The sequence below is a fragment of the Sinocyclocheilus rhinocerous genome, unplaced genomic scaffold (assembly GCF_001515625.1).
Source record: "Sinocyclocheilus rhinocerous isolate Xijiao unplaced genomic scaffold, SAMN03320098_v1.1 scaffold677, whole genome shotgun sequence".
NCBI lineage: Eukaryota > Metazoa > Chordata > Actinopteri > Cypriniformes > Cyprinidae > Sinocyclocheilus > Sinocyclocheilus rhinocerous.
This window is the reverse complement of record NW_015633185.1, coordinates 224964-245523: the sequence shown is the minus strand read 5'-3', so window position 1 is coordinate 245523 and position 20560 is coordinate 224964. Positions and strand designations below refer to the sequence as shown.

Genomic DNA, 20560 nt, shown 5'->3' with positions numbered 1-20560 from the left:
ACAACAGGTTTAGAAATATGAAAGCCAGACACGTTCACATCCAAAGGCTCCTCTTCTTTCTTATAACTGAATGTTATTTGAAAAGACATTTGTACACCAAATTAGAGAGTTTAATCTTTTATTTACCTGAACTTTGGAATGTGAAACAGAAACAGATGATGCATTCAAATTACCAGTATGAATGAAAACAAACATTGGCCACCTCCACATATGTAGCAAACATTTACATACATGAAATCACAAAATCCATGTTCAGTAGTATAAACTTTAATTTGATAAAAATACAAAAACTCACCCACAGAAAATGCAATATAAAAGCAAACTCCACAATTAGCATGTGTATGCTAAATAAAGTAAAAATAGAATGAGACATTGGTCTTAGTTTTCTAAAGCCTTAATATCACTTTCGAGTTACCAATAAAAACCCTTTTATGAACAGCACGTTTGAGAACCTTGGATAAGAAGCATGTTTAAAATGACATAGCCATTACCCAGGGACAATTCCCTGCTAGTTCCCACGTTAAGGAACACGATTACCCTGCCATAATTGAGCGTTTGTGGACAAATGGTCCCAAACTACTCCAATATGACCATCAGACTGTTATGTACATAGACGTTTCATAAAATCTCACTGCTTTACCTAATTGGCTGCAGCAACGTACAGTATTTCCAGGACAACAAACCCTCCTGATTTTCAGGAAATACATTAAGTGAACATAAATCAGAGCCTATATTTAAAGAACAAAATCATGAACATCTTGAACACTTATGGAATTCGACTCTATTCGGGGAAGAATGACCAGGCAAAAGAATCAAGATGGCTCTCCTGCCCCATGCTGCTGGCAGGGTACGGAATATGCGAGACCCTCTGATTGGGCCCACCAGCTTCCATTTGTCTCATGGTCTCTGCGGTACTTCCATTGGTGGTGGTGGAGTTCAGGAGCGCGGTGAAGGACTGCCCACAGTCCGAGCTGGGCCCCAGCACAGCCATATTGCTCGGCCCTTGAGTTTCCTGTTTCAGTGGTAGGCCTGGAGCATGATTGCCCATCAGGTTTTGAAATAAATCATCATCTATGTTGCCTGTATACAAGTAGCCAGTTCCCATTGACCCACCGGTGCCTGTTGCCCCATTCTGTGTGCTTTGAGGCTGTTGGTGGCCATAGTTATACCAATTATGGGCTCCGTCTACGCCTTGCCTTTGAGGTGGCTGTTGGGATTGCTGGACCTGCTGGTTTTGCTGGTTCAGCTGGTCCTGTCGAAGCTGGCTGCTGGTTGGGCCATTGGGTTGAAGAATCTCCAGATCCGTAGCGGTCAGCAGAGGAAGGCTGTTTCCACTTTCCCCTGTGGTGGGCATGCTGGGACTTGGGTTCACCTGCTGTAGGCACACTCCATTACTGGCTCTGGTGGTGTTGGCGACTGGACTGGGCCATGCTTGACTGAGTGTCCCTGACGGTGGAGGTTCTGTTAGGGGTGGCATCATGGAGCAGGACGGAGGGGCTTTGTTATAATAGCCTGTCGGATTTTGGTGCATCACCCCATGATTGGATGGACTATAATAATTTTGTTGCTCTGTAAAAAGAATACGCTGGGTTATATAAGAATACTGTTTACATAAAGAAAATTTTGATATATTGGTATTTAGTTTGGGTTACATGAAAAGTGCCGTGCATCTTACCGAGTTTGATTCTCTGATTTATCATGCTAGGTGAAGGCACTGCTTTTGGTCTGTTCATGAAGCTCATGGCTCCTTGGGAGAAGCCAGAGAAGGATTTCATCTGGCTTTCAATTTTACGTTTCTTCTCTTGACAGCGATATGGATCTGCTTCCCAGAACGACACTGAATAATTTACACACTGGTTGCAGTTCCATAAATCAATGTTGATGTGTGCAGATTTTGGGAGAGTCAATTCTTGTTTGATCAGATCAACTTTACAATTAAAACATTAAAAATTCCCTATATATAAAGAGAGCAAGGGATCGAAAAAAAAAAAAAAAAAAAAAAAATTATGCATGATGCTCATGTTGACTATCAAAATCAAAAATTTTAAAAATATTTTATTGTGGATACTCTTATTTGTCATTGACCCATTTGCAACAACAATGAACAGTGAAGGCATGGGCCAAAACCAAACAATCCACGATGTGGGTATCAGAAAACTACAGGATGATCTTTTACCTTTGTCATCGGGGAGATAGCGGAACTCCATGGGCTCACTGACCTCCTGGTCCGTGGGCCGGCGCAGCTGCATGCGCACTGTGACAGGGGCTGTGATGGTGGTGTCACAGTAGGCGGGTGTCTTGAACACTATGGCCACTTGCCTGTGTACGTCTGCCTGAGAGAATAAGCCTTTGGCCTCCCAGGTCTGAGTGAAGAACCTCACCTCAATGTCATCTAGAGTAAGGTGATGTGATGGTATTAAATAAAAGAATGGCATAAAAAAACTAGCAATGGAAGATGGATAGATAATTTTCCATAAAATAAAATGAATGGATGATGAATAAAAGAAAAGAACATATGAGATTGGTTGACTGAATAAATAACTTAATAAATACCTACATGAATTTCAGATCTCTATTTCAGCTTTTAATTTTCTTTAAGTTAGCAAAATGGCTGAAATTGATAACACTTTGAATATTTTTTTCAAATAATTAAAATGTTCCCATACCTTTCTGCACTTTATCGCAGAGGAGGAAAATCTCATCACCTCCCTTTACACTGCCACTGTTCTTGTTCACCCGGCAGATTCGCAATTCGGCTGTATTCGGGGCCCCTGAAACAAGCACAGGCCATTGAGATTGAAGATGAGAAAATCTTAACAAACTTGAAACACAGACATGCACTGCTATGAGCAGTAGGAAATCATTTTTCACATTCTTTGACTTTATCAGAGTATCTGCAGGCACAGCCACACTTGCAAACATTATGTCCTGAGACTAAAAAGCAGCCAAACCTGTCACGATTTAGAGAGTAAGGGTGGGGTGGTTTATTACTTCCTCTTTTCTGGGTTGTACAAGACTGATTTCTGTGATGGCAAAGAACGGCTTGTCATATTAACACTGGCTGTAAATATATCAAAGATTTCAGGTCAAACGTACCTACGTATGCTTGTTTTGAGCATTTACATGTTTTGTTTTACTGCAAAATTTGACTGCATTGTCATGAAAACGACATGAAAGGCTTGAGAATCAGCCTCTACAAGCAGACGAAAGGGTTTAACCAAGTCATGGCCTGAGCTTTTTTTTTAAATTTATTTTTTAATCCGCTAACTTATTTAGCATCACAAAACCACACAAAAACACTCTGCAAGAACTGCTGTTCTGCATCTAGCAGTACACCACCATCACGTGAGGAAGTGTTGAAATGGACCATGCTCATTTCCTGTAGTGTGGGATGTGGTCACTTACAGAACTGTCACCTAAGCGATGCATACACAGCTTCATGCTCTGTGGAAACAGTGACTTGCATCATGTTTAATGCCACACAATAAGTAAGTCAAAGGGGCTGCCAAACTGTTGTGCTCTGAAGGGTATCACGTTCTTCTCTATCTAAAATTAAATGCTATCAAATATGGCAGATATTGAAAACCAATAACGATAATTATACCGGTAATTATGACCATTAAATAATCCTAAATTTCAAACTACAGACTCAAGACTCATTTTTGCTAATTTACATTGATTATAAATTATAGAACATGACAGAAAACATATCATTTAACAAGTTTTATAATTGAAAATTATATAAAACTCCACAAAATGTTTTAGCTACTAATAAATGTTAAATTTGATTATGTAATGGAGTGAAATGACTAAAAATTCTCATTACTTATTTTTATACGTATAAAAATCATTATATTACAATAAAAAAAAATACTGTAATCATTTTTATTTTAGTTATATCAACAAACTAAAGGCAAAACTAAAAAGGCAGGCACCATAATAAAAAATATAAATAATAAATATTGTATTCTATTTCAAGATTAGCCCTACCATCCCCAGTGAAGTGTAATTCTGTACGACTAGCAGCAGCAAAAACAACCCAGTTCTGCCACTCACCAAAGAGCTAAATAAACTAAATACAAGTCACTGGCTGAATCAGTGTTGTTATGTTGCCAAACAAACAGTTTTCAATTCCATTTGTTGCCATGCAGTAATGACACACTTCACATTTAATGCTGGGTTCTTCAACTCACTGTTGTCATAGATGGGGTTGGAGACGATGGGAGGCAGCGTGGTGTTGTACATCCCGGTCTCATCTTGCAGAAAAATTTGGAAGCAAAGACGCACCACATTCAGATCATACTCCTCAGTCTGTAGCAGCTTTTCCCGGGGAACTGTGGACACAAAACATATGTTCAATGTTGCAGTGTGTACAAAAAACATATCAACACATTAATCCTAGATGTAATTTGTGTGTCAAAACAGAGCAGGAGATATTTAGTGTCATGTGAATGAGGTGAATGAAGAGGAAAGCGGAAGAGGGAGAAGAAAATGAAACGGGCACGAGAATGAAAACCAGGTTTACACCAAATACACAAAATAATGTTCTTTTTAGCAGCATCATATGACCCCTTTAAAACTAGCTGACACATTTGTGACACAACTTGTGATAAGTTTTTAACATGATAATTCTTTCATGATAAAAAGCATGCTCACCCCAGTTCTGAAAAATATAAATAAATAAGTACTGTAATGCAAAAAATAAACAATATATTATTTTAAAATGAATTTCTTTCTTTATTTAAGTATTGTGCTGTTTTGCATTGCCTTTTGTTTGATAATTTAATGAAATGTATATTTTACTTTGATATAGTAATTTTTTGTACTTTTTACAGTAAACTATTGTAATGTTGGTAATTCATGCAAAATATATACGTTTATATATACATATTTATAATTCAAAATTCTAGATATATAAATTATATATCGTAATTTTGAATTTGGTTAGGAGTGTGTGAAGTATGTGGAAAATAATGCGTTTTTTTAACTTTAAACCGCATAAACACATTTCATTACACCAAATACACAAAATAATGTTCTTTTTAGCAGCATCATATGACCCCTTTAAAACTAGCTGACACATTTGTGACACAACTTGTGATAAGTTTTTAACATGATAATTCTTTCATGATAAAAAGCATGCTCACCCCAGTTCTGAAAAATATAAATAAATAAGTACTGTAATGCAAAAAATAAACAATATATTATTTTAAAATGAATTTCTTTCTTTATTTAAGTATTGTGCTGTTTTGCATTGCCTTTTGTTTGATAATTTAATGAAATGTATATTTTACTTTGATATAGTAATTTTTTGTACTTTTTACAGTAAACTATTGTAATGTTGGTAATTCATGCAAAATATATACGTTTATATATACATATATACATATTTATAATTCAAAATTCTAGATATATAAATTATATATCGTAATTTTGAATTTGGTTAGGAGTGTGTGATTATACGTGTGGATACTTACGTATGTATATGTATATACTTTAAAGCTGTAAGGTTTTGTTTGTGGAGGTATATGAATACATTTGATAAATGGTTGAAATGTCTAAACTTTAATGCTCCAACATATATTCTATACTCGAGACATTAGGCTTGACGTTCTTTGTTTTACAATATGTATTGAGTTTTTTTTATTCTATTTTGTTTTTTATGTTTTATTTAGTTTGTTTAATTCAGTGGTCGCCAACCCGTCGATCGCGATCGACTGGTAAATTTTTAGACTAAACAATACTTGACAATCTAAGCCATTGTGCATGGTTGACTTCAAATTTAGTTGTGATACCATGTATAAATAAGTGATATAAAGGAATGTTTTGAATTCAGATGTAGTTATTTGGGTTTATTTTTTACAATATAATTCTTTTTTTTGTTTGGTTTAACCTGCTTCCATGTTATATTTTGGACTTGAACTCATGACATGTCGTAATAATGAATGCCCGAACAAGGTGCATTTGAAGGCAGCATTAATACAAAGCGTAAACGTTGTCCAAGTCAGAAAAGCAAGCAGCATGTAGTGCTCTTGCAGATTCTACCCAGCAGCATCACCAGAAATGCCACTGACACATCAGCCTACAAGCACACAACCACCCACAGGGGTGCTCGTGCAGACATTTCGCAGTGTGCATATCTCCACCCACTCTAACCCTCAGGAGTCTGTCTCTTCTCACCCCACGGCTATCCTGCCCACAGCCGTGACGAGCTTTGAGCACTCTGTGGTCACAGCAGGTGGAAATATCGCAGTGGGTTAGGAACAGCTCGAGTGACAGTATCACTGACGACTCTGCAGCAAAGGGGGCGGCCTCCTGACGTGAAGAGACACCTCTGTCCAGACCACAAGCCCAGAAATGGGAAAGAAGGATGGAGACAGAAGCTGAGCAGCGAGGAGCACAGCAGACAGATGTAAAACAGACAAGAAGGAACAGAGGAACAGAGATAAGGTGGGAGGAGATGAGTGGGTGTGGAAGATAGCGAGAGGTGGAGTGTGAGAAAGGCAACTGCGAGCCACGGTGTGGTCGCGTTTATTTGCGTATATGTGCGCCTCTAGTTCTGCATTTAGTGAAGTCAGAGAGCAAGAGGAACGAGTGGACAGGAGTTGCAGGTGGGTGATGAATTAGGTTAGCGTGGGCTGGTGGAAGGTGAAGCAGAGGGTTCGAGTTGTAGAGAGAAATGGGGGCAGGCAGGTAAAGATTCTCCATTCTGTGGGCATACCACTATTCCCAAGCCTGACACTCATCTCTCGTCACCTGAACTCACCATCTGTGACACTTAACACCATACTGTGCTCAACACCCACTCAGCACCCATCACGGCAAATCCAACTATGGGCAACCCCACTGACACCACACATTTTTACAGTTACATACTTTTTTGCAACATGGCACGTATGCCTACTAAATAAACTAGTTGTGATTTCGAATAATTGTGAGTTATCGTGCACAGTCACATATTACCAACCAAATAAGGGAATTGTAATCAAATGTAGGAATGTCATGAAATGCACATTTTGATGTGCAGTAATGCGTAATTTGAACCCTCAAACCCTCAGGTTTTAATGCGAACATGTAGTGCTCTGGATTCACTCAATGTTAATATTTATGCAATGGCAAATATTTTTGGATGTTACAGTTTGGACCACACTGATGCATGAAAATGACAAAATTACATTTACATTTAATTATTTAGCAGACACTAAAGTAATTACTAAAACAAATGTGTTACTTGCAAAATATTCTAATATTAGGCTATGTTATATTGGCTAGATATAAATGGTGAAGTATAAATGGAAGGTGGACCCAAATGAGAAATATTTTTATTTATGTATAATTATATATATATACTGTATATATATATATATATACATATGATAAATATACATTTAAATATAATATTTTCTTTTATTTCATTTGTAAATATTTTAATATGTAATATATTATTATTCACATTAAAAAGAATGAAAGGTAATACTATATTTTAGAGAATGATTTCAAGTCCAAACTGAATAAATGATTTCTTAATGTGTACACTGTAAAAAAAGAAAAAAGATTTTTCGAGGTTGTAATAAAAACAATGATTATTGGAATATGCTTTACAAAAAAATACTATTTCAGTCTTTCTACTAAATTTCATGTTTAATTCAATGTGCTACTTGCGGTTTCTCTGTTTGCAAAATGTACTAGCAATGTCGGAGTGAAAACTCTTTCAAAGTAACTTTCATTGTAGGAGTATTAAGCAGAACATGAAACAATTACATCATTAATCACAATTATTGGTATGACATTTAATCCTCAGCTATACTTTCATGTCTCCGACAGCCCTAACCACAAAACGAATACCTCCTAGCTATTACCTAGTCAATAAATGAAATGAATGATAGTATACACTGTATATGCATGTGTCATCAATGCAATCATTGTGGGATAACGTCAGTGCAAATGAGGTAATCTCTGGCAGGTCAACCCTTCAACACATGACCAAACTTCAAAAGTAATATCAAAACTAATCTCACAACAATTGCCACCATGACTAATCTACCTAATTTCAAGGGATTGTGAGTGTTACGCAGCCAAACAGAGAGATCTTTATTTGGTTATCACAGCAGAAGCGAGAGCAGTCCCTCAAACAGTCCGTCACCACAGAGAGCAGCAGAACAAGCAAAAGGAAGCAAACAAAGAGTCAAGTTCACAGTCTAACATTCCCTATGTTCACTAACCATATTGTGTAAAGACCTGTTGCAACACTTTCATAATTTCTCAAATATCATTTGACTAGACAGTGGTATGACACTACATGATGATTGTTGTTGAATCACTTCATATAGAAAACTATAAAGAATATCCTCAATATTAAAGTCTCATTTCCAAAAGTTACTCTGTAGGTCAACTAGTCAGACTTATTGATCACTTATTAATCAAACATTGCTGGTGGTGGCAAAAGACAATCTGAAACTTAAATTACCTAGAGAAGCTGCTTTAAAAATGTGTTGTAAATTCCACCCACACAATAGTTTGCATTGAAGTCCTGAAGTATTTGGCTGTTTGCAAATTCCAAGCAGAATAAGCCAAAGTTATCAGTTACACAAAAAAGTATAGTTTACAGTTCCTCTTGACATTCCTCCCTCTCTGAATAAATTCCCCCTGATCATATGCCACTCAATACCGCAGCCAGTTGTCTTCACTAAATAAAGAGAAGTGATTTTTAACTGCATTGTCAGATGACAGTTTCTGTCATACAGTACTGAAGACAGGAAAGAGAGAAATTTGTAAGCATTAAAATGTGTTTTTAATGATGCACGATGTTGTCGGCCATCATCTAAATACAGAATTTCTGATAATGAGAGTAAAAGTGAAAGAAACTGGGTCAGTAATAATGATAAGAGGTAAGAGAGGTGATTAGAAGGCCCAGATGGAATTTGCAGATGTTTTCGTGTTAAATTTGAGGATAAATCTGATAAATCTGTGATATATAACTAATTTGCAAGACACTTTGGATAAAAGCATCTACTAAATGAATAAATGTAAATATACACATTAGTGTGTATAAACAAATTAGTTGGGGCAAGTGTGGACATTTTTGAATAATTTCACCCCAATTCGGATTCAATTTGTGGACTTTTCTGTGTATGCAGATTCTATTTGGGCCTGGAGAAAAAAGTGCAGTTGGTTCTCACCATTGAAGGGGTTGATTCTTCGCGCAATCCTCTGCATTATGGCATCTCTCACTTCTCGTCTTCGCACACACTGGATACCCAGGTTCTGAAAACTGAGAAAAACAAAGAAACAATCTTTTAAACTGTGTAGTCTGATTTTGAGCGGCCAGATCTGTTTAGTTCTATGTATTGTCCATCTTGAAAACTGATCCCAACGAATAAAGCTAACAGGAAGAGTGAGGTTAAAACTAATCGTATTGACATACTGTTTAAAATTGAGGGCAGGCTGGAGCTCTAAGGCTCTCATTTTGCATATCGGGGGAATCCCCTGCATGGCTTTTTACTCTGACACAACATGCTTCTTAAAAAAATAAAAATAAAAAGAAGAAGAATGGACAGCCCTTCGGAAGAGAACTGTGGTAGTGTGTGGGCTGGAGTAATACGGAAAGCACATTGGAATGGCTTTGATGTGGGGCACAGAGATGTTTCATTTCATTAGAAGAAAAATGGTAACAGGACCAAATGAGATTAGAGCAAAATATGCAGATAATATATCTGCAATCAAAGGTTATTAAACTTCTGTATTCATGTGACATAAAAATTATTTTGACATTTTAACATTAAAAGCACCAACTTACGCGATGACTCTTCGTTCAGGTCCAAACTCTACCTCGTAATAACCATCCTTGCAGTCCTTACCCACCAGGTCATGGGGATGCGGTTTATATGGGTCGCTTTTGGTTACCAGGGTAACACGTACTTTTCCTTTCCTGGTAACATTTAGAATCTAATAGGGAGAGATATATAGAATCACTTAGTAAGTAACATTTTCCTTAAAGTCTAATTATACAGTCAGTTCTTTCTTTAGTGGTATAAGACTTTAGAAGCAGGTACCTGAATGCTTGGGTAGGTTCTGTTATTGTCTGAGCTTCTTTCTCCAGGTATGCTGCCTGCTGAACGACCCTCACATTTATATCTGAAGCGCATGCCTCTCTGTTTTGGCTGCTCGAAGATCTGAGCACAGGGCTCTCCCACTGCACAGACCGGCAAAATGACGTCAGTCAGAGATGTGAATTTCATTCATTTAAATATTCAAACGATTCAAAAACATTTCAAAAACTTAAATGAGTCTTATAACTTATTAAAATGCCAACACTGAAGATGCATAAGAATAAGATAATGGGCTTGAAACACCTGCAGAAACAACATCTTGTGTCTTTCACAGAACCTGACCATAACCTGACCACAAACAACCCAGCCTGCTGGTAAATAATTTCCCACTCTCTGCACCTGTCAGCACAGACCTTTACCAGCTCATCCAGGTGCCATTAAACTAAGCATATCATACGTTCTTCAAACACCTGCACAAACAGCTGCATTTACCATGCAATATATTTGGTTGTTTTTAACACACTTGCTTCTGACATTGACAAGAACATGCGAGATCTATTTGCCTATGCATTCTTACAATGTGAAATGTCATAAAATAAGCTGGGGAAGCTATTAAATCTATGGTTATAATGCATGAAATAGATCTAATGTATGATTTAGTGAAGGGTACAGATGTCACTCACTACTGTCTGCTCAAGAGATTTGTCACTTACAGGAAGTTATATCTTTATCAAATAAAAGAGGAAGTAAGGTAAGGAAATCTGAACAATTTTTTTTTTTTTTACAAGGGCAACTGGGTGACGTTTAAACATACTTCATGAGTAATTAGGCAAAGTTTATGATCCACCCTAAACTTGACTCAAAACATGTTACTAACATTAGTAACGACAGAATGCGTTTCACACTTGGCACAGATGAAGATGTACTTACTTAGATTGGGGTCCCTGTGCATTGATAGGGAATGCACTGTACAGGAAAGCATGGATAGAAGAACATAGATTACAATCAGCTAAATATATTGTAATCCATTTGATATTGTACAAGAATGGACAAACGTGCAGATGAGAATAAGAGAGCTGAAGCTTAAACTGTTTTTTTTTTTTTTTAAGTTCCTCATTTTTATTTCCTGGTGTTACTTGGTCCCTCATGTATTCATGTACTGACATTTGTTTAGTTTACATAAGACCTATCGTCAGTTTCGAAGTTTTAACTTTAGAAATTTGTTTTCAGGTAATGCGAATCATATTGCTTTTCGCAAGTGATTTCTGTGATTGTACACTTCCACAAAGACAACTCTGCTTGTTATTTCCTGTAATATATAAAACTACGAACCTGTATAGTTTTTCTTAAACAGAATCAGATTTGAGAACAATGTAGAACAGGTTATATTGTAAGATTACAGATTACATTGATCAAGTTTTACAAACCCAAGAAAACGGAAAATAGCATAAAAAATCATTGTTGTTGAGAGGGATTCTACATAATAAAAATTATGAGTTGGTAGATTAAGTATCTTGAAATGGCTATCTAAACAACTCAAAACAACGGTGATGTTCTGAATCGAATATCTATTACACAGACTTGAATTGTACGCATAATTTAAGACAGCAAAGAGCAAGAAAGGGAAAAGAAAAAGACATTTGATTAATTTAATAAATACTGATACTCACCATCCATGTTATGCGAACACCCTTGTCTTAGGTTTTACGTCCGAGCTCTAATGTGCTGAACAGATATACAGTAACACTTCAACACAGAAGAGTAGGCCTACTGACTGGGAATTCCCCCACTATATACAATATGCCCGCCCACATACCACGTCACGCCCCTCTGTGGCAAGCCGTTTTAACAGTTATTCTTAATGTACTAGCAATAAATCACAACACAATAGTGACTTTTCCAGTTTCGCTAATAAATATCTTATTAGATACTAGTATTTTCTTTTCTCATTTGCTACTGCTCACTATTTCAATAGTGGCTAGTAACTATTTACTTTCACATTTTTGTCTTTCATGAATTATATGCATTTAAATTGCTGCTGATACTAACTGCAGTTTTACTAACAGCTATGCATTAGGTGCAAGTACTTGTTCTTTTGTTGTAACTTTTCATATAGTTCTTGTCCAGTTTTCTTAGTTCTAATTAAATTAGCCACTAGTGTTTATACCATTTGTTACTAGCTAGTAACTACTAAGATTTTTAATTGAACTATAAAGTAGCCATTCTAATTAGTCATTACTTATAAAAAGTAAAAAAAGAAATTGCAACTAGTGAAAAAATGTTAGTAGAAACAAGTGGGATAGACTTTAGTACTATCTTAAAAAACACTAGTAATACCAATACAGATAGGTGGATAGTTACTAGTAACTAAGAAACAAACAGAAACCATAACATCAAAAATAAAAAGTTAAAAAAAAAAGTTTTTTGTTTTGTTGTGCTTTCTGTGTTGATAACATTTTGTGGAGCCTAATTACCACTTTCAGTCTTGCAATACATATGCGATTGTTAAAATTTTTCTTGCATAAATTTTCATTCATTAAAATAAGGTGTTTGCCAATAATATAAAACCATATTAGTGCAAGAAAGAAAGATAGAGATATATTAGACATTACAGATTTAATTTATGCCAAAGACTATACGGAAAACTGATTAGCCAACATGGTAGCAGCGTTCCAGGCATTTAATTCTGCCAGTAGATACCTACACCTAATTTATATATTTCATAGATGATATTACTCCCAAGAAAAAATGTGATGATTTTCCCAATGGCAAATTTCATGCACACGCACACAAAACTAGTTTAGTAAATAATAATAGTAAGCAATAAGTATGGAAGCTCAAAAAATTTGCAACAGAGGCTTGAGATGGGATGTGTAAAAAATGTCATACACACAAGAGCGTTTTAGAGACAAAAACCTGAAATATGTCTTGAAATAAATCGACATTTTGAGCTGTGATAACTGTAATATAAGCAGAATAATTGATTCAGTGTTGTTGAATTATTATGAAAAATAATACACACCCAAGGTGGTAATCCCTCCACAAAGCAAGCAATATCATAATTTAGGTTTAGGTATCTACCGGCAGAATTAAATGACTGGGATGCTGGTAATATGTTACTCAGATTTGCATATAGTCTTTAGCATAACTTAAATTTGAGATGTCTATTATTTAATGTCTAATATGTCTCTATCTTCCTCTCTCTCACCCACTTTATGTTAGTGACCCGTCGTCAATTATTCCTTACATAGCATCTAACTGAACAGATAGCAGTCACTACTGGATTACATATTAAATACCAAAATAAGTACTAGAAATAAAAATAGATACTATTTAAATATATGTTAATAAGGCTTGCCATATCCTTCAGCGTACGCACAGCCAATCAAACGACGTGCATAGGGCGACGTAAAATTCAAATTAGGCAGAAAGAAAACGAGAAACGTCAAGGTGCTTGTAATAATTAATGTATTTACTTTACTTTCCATTTCAACTAATACGTTTTGAGATTTTGAAATCCCACGAAAAATTTAATTTCTTACAAAAAGTTTCACTTCAGTAAGTCAGAAACTTGCTGGGATTTTTTTCACTCTTTATGTTCTCCTGTTTATTTAATTGATTATAGAAATTTCCTCTTATAATACAGACTTAAAGGGGCGGTTCATCAAAGAATGAAAATACTATCGCCTTATGTTGTTCCAACTCATCGTGTATTTCGTTCACGAAAGGAGACATTAGTCAAAATGACAGCTCCAGTCACCATTCATTTTCAATGTATGGAAAAAAGATGCAGCGATATTGAATGGTGACCGCTGTCAGTCATCTTGCTTAACATCTCTTTTTGTGGGTCCACGTTAGAAAGAAAGCCTGTGGAACAGCATTAGGATCAGAAATAACGACAGAACGTTCACTGTGTGGTGAACTATTCCTTTAAAGTACCAATTATCAACTTTTGAAAGAAAAGACAGTTTAGCTTAACAGTGGGCATTGGTATTTCGTTCACGAAAGGAGACATTAGTCAAAATGACAGCTCCAGTCACCATTCATTTTCAATGTATGGAAAAAAGATGCAGCGATATTGAATGGTGACCGCTGTCAGTCATCTTGCTTAACATCTCTTTTTGTGGGTCCACGTTAGAAAGAAAATCTGTGGAACAGCATTAGGATCAGAAATAACGACAGAACGTTCACTGTGTGGTGAACTATTCCTTTAAAGTACCAATGATCAACTTTTGAAAGAAAAAACAGTTTAGCTTAACAGTGGGCATTATTAAGACTGAATGACCAGTCGCTCAAACGGTTTTTAAAATGGACGCCGCTTGTAGGCTATTCGCTGAAGTTCACGCAACTGTTACTGGTTAGGGTAATCCCCTGTACGCAGTGGGAATATCCCACGAACAAGGAAGTTTATGTCCAACAACAGAGGATAACACTTCTTAGAGAGAAATTACGCTTTGACTTGAATTGTTAATTACAAAGATATGTACCCATAGGGTTATTTAGAACTTGGTGTTGAAGCACCTATATGAAGACAGTGGTTAACGCGACGTGTTTACAACCTTATTACTAAAATGTACGTCACAGGGGTCGCCCATATTCGATGACGTCATGCTAAGCAATGACACTTATCATCTGATAGCCTACACTTGGTAAAGAATAGGTATATAAAGGCCCCGGTTTTTCTCCTTGTAATGCAAAGACCACTGTTTTGAAAAAAAAAAAAAAAGAAGACAAAAACCACAGGCACCACTTAGGGGGTTTGTGAATTTTATGTTCTTAATGTAAAGAAGGCAGTTTACATTACATACAAAAATACCCGTTCAAATACAACTTTTGCCCTACAAAAAGAATGACAAGTAGATTTTTTTTTTAAATTGTCCTAAAGGTAACAGGAAGATTCAAACGGAGATGAAACTAATGTCTAGAGGAATAAGAAGTTCAACAATACCTGTGATATAAAAAAATGATAATGGTACAAATAAATAAAATGTTAAGAAACCCCAAAATGAACAGTAAGTTTCTGTTCTCTGTACACCCCAACAGGGTAGGACAGTAGCTTGTGGAAAGAGAGGGGGAGAGAGAGAAAAAAAAAATAAGGGGGGAAATCATGGAAAGAGGGCAGAAATATTATTTAGTCTCGGTTCTTGAAGTTCAGGAGACATTGCCATTCAGACCTCCATGGGAGGCGCAGGGGTGATGCCCTAGACGCAGGGAAATACAATCATGCACATGCACACGCAAAAACCAACACTGACTCTGTTATCATTTAGCAAACAATCGAAAACTCATTGTAAAACCAAACTTGCCTTTAAATTTTGGCCCAACAAATCCAAACCTCTGATCTAATACTGTTCTTTTGTTCTGAGCTGTTAACAAAACTATGGAGTGGCAGCAGCGTTTACTGTGATAGGTAATGGAGTCATGGTTTTTAGTTACTAATGCTGGTCCATCTATACACACACACACACACATACGCACCCCACACAAAAGGTCCTCCCAGAAACTGTACCAGAACCAATACAGTGAATACAAAAAGACTGCAAGGAAAACCTTCGGACAAACAATGAAGAACCTCATTTACAGTGACAAACAGGACAATTTTTTTTAAACTTTTTTTTTTTGTTAATAAAAACTACATTAAGGTGGCATAGAAAGACTAACAATTATTTTTAAAGTTATATACAAACTACATCTACTGTACAATTTGTTTCAAAAGCTCAAATAGATGTTTAAGCAAGCATTCTGACACAGTAAGGCATAAAAAAAAAACTGTGTGTGTGTGGGGGTCAATACTTTACAAGCAGGAACTCTGCAACTCTGTAATAAGCAGGAAGACCAGCCAAATATCAGTAGCAGTTTAAAAGCAGCACTGCTGTTACACAAGTGTGGTTCCACTCTTTAAGGGACAACCTGTGCAGACAGATGTTCAAGAAGAGGGGAAAATAGATTAAAGGGCAAACCCAAGAGTGGCAGCAACAGTAACAATTCATGTTACCTGTAGATAGCTCACTGTTATCGGTTAAGGCTGTTCTCTGTACACCCCAACAGGGTAGGACAGTAGCTTGTGGAAAGAGAGGGGGAGAGAGAGAAAAAAAAAATAAGGGGGGAAATCATGGAAAGAGGGCAGAAATATTATTTAGTCTCGGTTCTTGAAGTTCAGGAGACATTGCCATTCAGACCTCCATGGGAGGCGCAGGGGTGATGCCCTAGACGCAGGGAAATACAATCATGCACATGCACACGCAAAAACCAACACTGACTCTGTTATCATTTAGCAAACAATCGAAAACTCACTGTAAAACCAAACTTGCCTTTAAATTTTGGCCCAACAAATCCAAACCTCTGATCTAATACTGTTCTTTTGTTCTGAGCTGTTAACAAAACTATGGAGTGGCAGCAGCGTTTACTGTGATAGGTAATGGAGTCATGGTTTTTAGTTACTAATGCTGGTCCATCTATACACACACACACACATACGCACCCCACACAAAAGGTCCTCCCAGAAACTGTACCAGAACCAATACAGTGAATACAAAAAGACTGCAAGGAAAACCTTCGGACAAACAATGAAGAACCTCATTTACAGTGACAAACAGGACAATTTTTTTTAAACTTTTTTTTTTTGTTAATAAAAACTACATTAAGGTGGCATAGAAAGACTAACAATGATTTTTAAAGTGATATACAAACTACATCTACTGTACAATTTGTGTCAAAAACTCAAATAGAGGTTTAAGCAAGCATTCTGACACAGTAAGGCATAAAAAAAAAACTGTGTGTGTGTGTGTGGGGGTCAATACTTTACAAGCAGGAACTCTGCAACTCTGTAACAAGCAGGAAGACCAGCCAAATATCAGTAGCAGTTTAAAAGCAGCACTGCTGTTACACAAGTGTGGTTCCACTCTTTAAGGGACAACCTGTGCAGACAGATGTTCAAGAAGAGGGGAAAAATAGATTAAAGGGCAAACCCAAGAGTGGCAGCAACAGTAACAATTCATGTTACCTGTAGATAGCTCACTGTTATCGGTTAAGGGTGAGCCTGATTGAATTTTTAATCACGCGGAGATTGCTTGTGGGAATTGGGGAAGATGCATCCGGAAGCTCTTTACTAGGTAGTCTCTGAAAACACAAAAGACGGTCAAAAATCATTTCAATTCCGATGTGGACTTCAAATTATGATGATCAGGTCAATTACCTGTGATCTTGATGTATCAATTGTTGGTATTGGCATAGGTTTGGTTGCTGAAAGACCCTCCTATGTCAAAAAACAAAATTGTTTTTGCACTAACACTGTGTGAGGTCTTATTGTGTTTATGCAAGAAAACAGTTTCAGTGACATGAGACAACTGTGGTCAACACCTGAGAGTAATGCAATAAACAAAACCCTCACCACTGCTGGCCTCGCTTCACAGTCCAAGCCATTACTATTTGGAGGGTATGGCTCTTTAAACGCAGAGTCATCAGAAAACACCTGAAGCAAAAGAGAATTCATTTACATATTAAGACATGCTTAAAGTTTTTAGACTGGATTAAATATTTTTATATTAGTGATCCACAGAAAGGTTGATCAACTGTAATGGATTTCTTGACTTGTGTATTTTATAAAGAGCTTAGCACCTCTGTATCTTTGTGCCTCTTAGGTGGATCCTCCTGAGATGGAGAGTGAGGTCTCTTTGGTGCTCCATTGACACTGTTGGGCAGTTCAGTGGGGCTAGGGGAGGAAGAGGTAATACGTGGTATCACACTACGGCCCACCACTGTAGGAATGGTGTTGCCAGCGGGAGGTGCTGGGGGCTTGGCAACTGGAGTGGTGATGGGCACTGAAAAAAAAAAAAAAAAATAAATAAAAAGAACTAGATGAGTGGAATCAGAATGAATGCAAAAAAAAAAAAAGTGTGTGTTTCCCCAATAGAAAAACAGGAACAAGTAAGTCCATGATAGCACTTACTGGATCCGATGACTGGAATGGACATTCCCTGTTCTGGTTTTGGAGGAGAAACTTCTGATGCTGTTGGGCTGTCTATGAATACAAGGACTGGATGGTTTGGTGGGGTGATACTACTGACAAAAAAAAAGGGAAATGAAGAAAAGTTCACACAGAAACAAATTAAAACATTGCTATAAGACACTACCAGTGATTTAAGTAATTGTAAGTAATTTTAAGTAACAGCATTTTGACATTACAACTAACTCATATTTAAACATTTCTTGTGTTTGAAAATGATGCCATAAAATTAGCTTGACCACAAAAAAAAAAAAAAAAAAAAAAATAAATAAAAAGAACTAGATGAGTGGAATCAGAATGAATGCAAAAAAAAAAAAAGTGTGTGTTTCCCCAATAGAAAAACAGGAACAAGTAAGTCCATGATAGCACTTACTGGATCCGATGACTGGAATGGACATTCCCTGTTCTGGTTTTGGAGGAGAAACTTCTGATGCTGTTGGGCTGTCTATGAATACAAGGACTGGATGGTTTGGTGGGGTGATACTACTGACAAAAAAAAGGGAAATGAAGAAAAGTTCACACAGAAACAAATTAAAACATTGCTATAAGACACTGCCAGTGATTTAAGTAATTGTAAGTAATTTTAAGTAACAGCATTTTGACATTACAACTAACTCATATTTAAACATTTCTTGTGTTTGAAAATGATGCCATAAAATTAGCTTGACCACAAAAAAACATGCAGTTTGTGACATTTATAATTTCCGCACTGAAGCAAGAGTAGAGTAATAGCTCTACTAATATCCAAGAATAGAGTAATAAGTCTTGTTTTCTGTTCCAACCCCTAGAACTTGTAAAGGCTTGCTGGCAGTCAACAGTGATACCATAAACTGAAAATGGCATTTCAGTCCCTTGGAGAGGTATTTGAGTCAGGTGGCATAAAATTCTGCAATCTTTCAGAAATTCCTGAGAATCATTTGGTCTGAACTAACTAAATCACAAAGATTTTGTCCTGATCAGTGACACTACCTGTCTTCAGGTGAGGAGACTGGCTGGCATGGTTTGCTGACTAGTGTAGGAGAGCTGAACGGGGTGCCGATATCCGTGTCCCTGGAGCTGTCAAGCTGACTGCCATCCAGAGAGCAGCGCTTTGACCCGCCACCATTTGAGCTCCGGTTTATTTCTCCCAAACTCTGCCCAAAAGATAGATAGGATACAGTTAGGATATAGTTTAGCTTTTTTAGAGACACTATAAACAGACTTTTTTTTTTTTTTTACCTTCTTCTTCCTCTGCACAAGTTCAGGAGGCAGGTAATGATGCAACTGTTTCTTCTTCACATGTGTGGCCTCAATAGTCATGCCATCCTTAAGCATATTGATATTGCTTGCCTGCCTGTAAACTACAATGAAACACCACTTTTAGACATTAAAAGACCCCAAGTTTCCACAACTATATCCACAGGACATGAGCATGGTGGAAAACAATAGAAGCGGAGCAGCTTACCAGTATCTGTGAAGGACTGGATGTCGTAGGTCAAGTCAATATTCACACAGTCAGAATTATCCAGTTTTTTGAAGCTGATTCCAATAAACCACATGGAAACAAATTCATTCCTGTTGAAAAAAAGCGTGCAAATTTATACGATTTTTAAGATCTATAGGTCAATTGAGTAGTCTGTATATACAGGCCATTTGATATCAGCATCCGCTGTTGGAAAACTCACACTGGCTGAGCACTCATTCACTGTTGTACTGTTCCATTGTCCCAAAATAAGTATGGGTATTATAAAATCTTGATTAAAGGTAATTTAGAAAGCAAAGCTGAAACACTGAGCATACTGCTAAAATCGAAATTTTAGACCAAACAAAACATTAGCCTCATGTTTATTATAGCAGGATGGCAATACAATAGAAATCCAGTACAATGGTAGAAATGTACTGGTACAAGTTTGTTTTAACCCAACTGAACATGTTCAAACGGCGTTTGTTGGGCCGTGAAATGTCCGAGCAGTGTGATATGATTTTCCAACAAACTCTGACGTAAACTGACCTGGCCACGAACCGTTGCTAGGACAATGAGGCAAGACTGCAAATAGGTGCTTGGCGTGCTTAGCAAATTATCAAAAAAATGGCAAACCGAAACTGATTAAGGACCACCCGAGCAAAATTTTGAAACCTTTGTAAATCTTCCCACTGCAGTTCTCTGCATAAATTCTAGTAGGCGCCCTGTCTTCCCCATAGCAGCAATCACGGCTTCACCCACAGCCTCTTTCATTTTATTCACCGTCTTTTCAGGCGAACAATGACACGCAAAGACATTAATAACAGTAAAGTTTTGATTGTGGTTACAGGATTATACATCCCCCCCCCCCAGTCAGACTTACTTGACTCGAAGTTTGTCAGTGTCTGTTGGGGCAGTGTGAACATGACAGTTATTTTTCATAAAATTTTAAATCCAACTTGGTTGTTGGTGTTTGTTGGCGTTTGTCTGTGCAGTGTAGGGCTGCAACAACTAATCAATAAAATCGATTATTATCGATTATGAAAATCATCGACAACGATTCTC

At 36.9% G+C, this 20560-nt stretch overlaps 2 protein-coding genes across 3 annotated transcripts in view; both read right to left on the bottom strand.

Annotated features, from left to right (window-relative positions):
• Window positions 1-101: 101 nt before the first annotated feature.
• On the bottom strand, window positions 102-11825 carry LOC107743496 (proto-oncogene c-Rel-like). Of its 2 annotated transcripts, XM_016556722.1 has the most exons (10): window positions 11720-11825; window positions 10980-11015; window positions 10053-10192; window positions 9797-9945; window positions 9180-9271; window positions 4194-4334; window positions 2667-2771; window positions 2177-2392; window positions 1676-1819; window positions 102-1569 (listed from the first exon to the last, which is right to left on the bottom strand). In XM_016556722.1, the coding sequence occupies exons 1-10, from the start codon at window positions 11724-11726 to the stop codon at window positions 782-784; spliced, it is 1818 nt and encodes a 605-aa protein (XP_016412208.1). In that variant the 5' UTR covers window positions 11727-11825; the 3' UTR covers window positions 102-781. The 2 variants fall into 2 exon arrangements, with proteins under 2 accessions (XP_016412208.1, XP_016412207.1); XM_016556721.1 differs by lacking the exon at window positions 11720-11825 and having other exon boundaries at window positions 10980-11671.
• A 4849-nt stretch (window positions 11826-16674) lies between these two features.
• Window positions 16675-20560, bottom strand: part of LOC107743495 (poly(A) polymerase gamma-like) — a 15705-nt gene continuing 11819 nt past the window's right edge. The window contains exons 19-24 of the mRNA XM_016556720.1: window positions 18428-18540; window positions 17667-17869; window positions 17440-17520; window positions 17245-17304; window positions 17053-17168; window positions 16675-16966 (exon numbers count right to left, since the gene is read on the bottom strand). Of these exons, the coding sequence (XP_016412206.1) occupies window positions 17070-17168; window positions 17245-17304; window positions 17440-17520; window positions 17667-17869; window positions 18428-18540 (556 nt within the window). The 3' untranslated portion in view covers window positions 16675-16966; window positions 17053-17069. The remainder of the gene's footprint in view (window positions 16967-17052; window positions 17169-17244; window positions 17305-17439; window positions 17521-17666; window positions 17870-18427; window positions 18541-20560) is intronic.

Bases quoted from the DNA above. Each gene is read 5' to 3' on its own strand.
- LOC107743496 (XM_016556721.1), bottom strand. From the start codon at position 11,031: ATGCTTTCCTGTACAGTGCATTCCCTATCAATGCACAGGGACCCCAAT. The intron at 2,393-2,666 runs GTATGGGAACAT...ACCTTACTCTAG, and splicing joins CTGCGATAAAGTGCAGAAAG to ATGACATTGAGGTGAGGTTC. The intron at 1,570-1,675 runs GTAAGATGCACG...TTCTTTTTACAG, and splicing joins AAATCAGAGAATCAAACTCG to AGCAACAAAATTATTATAGT.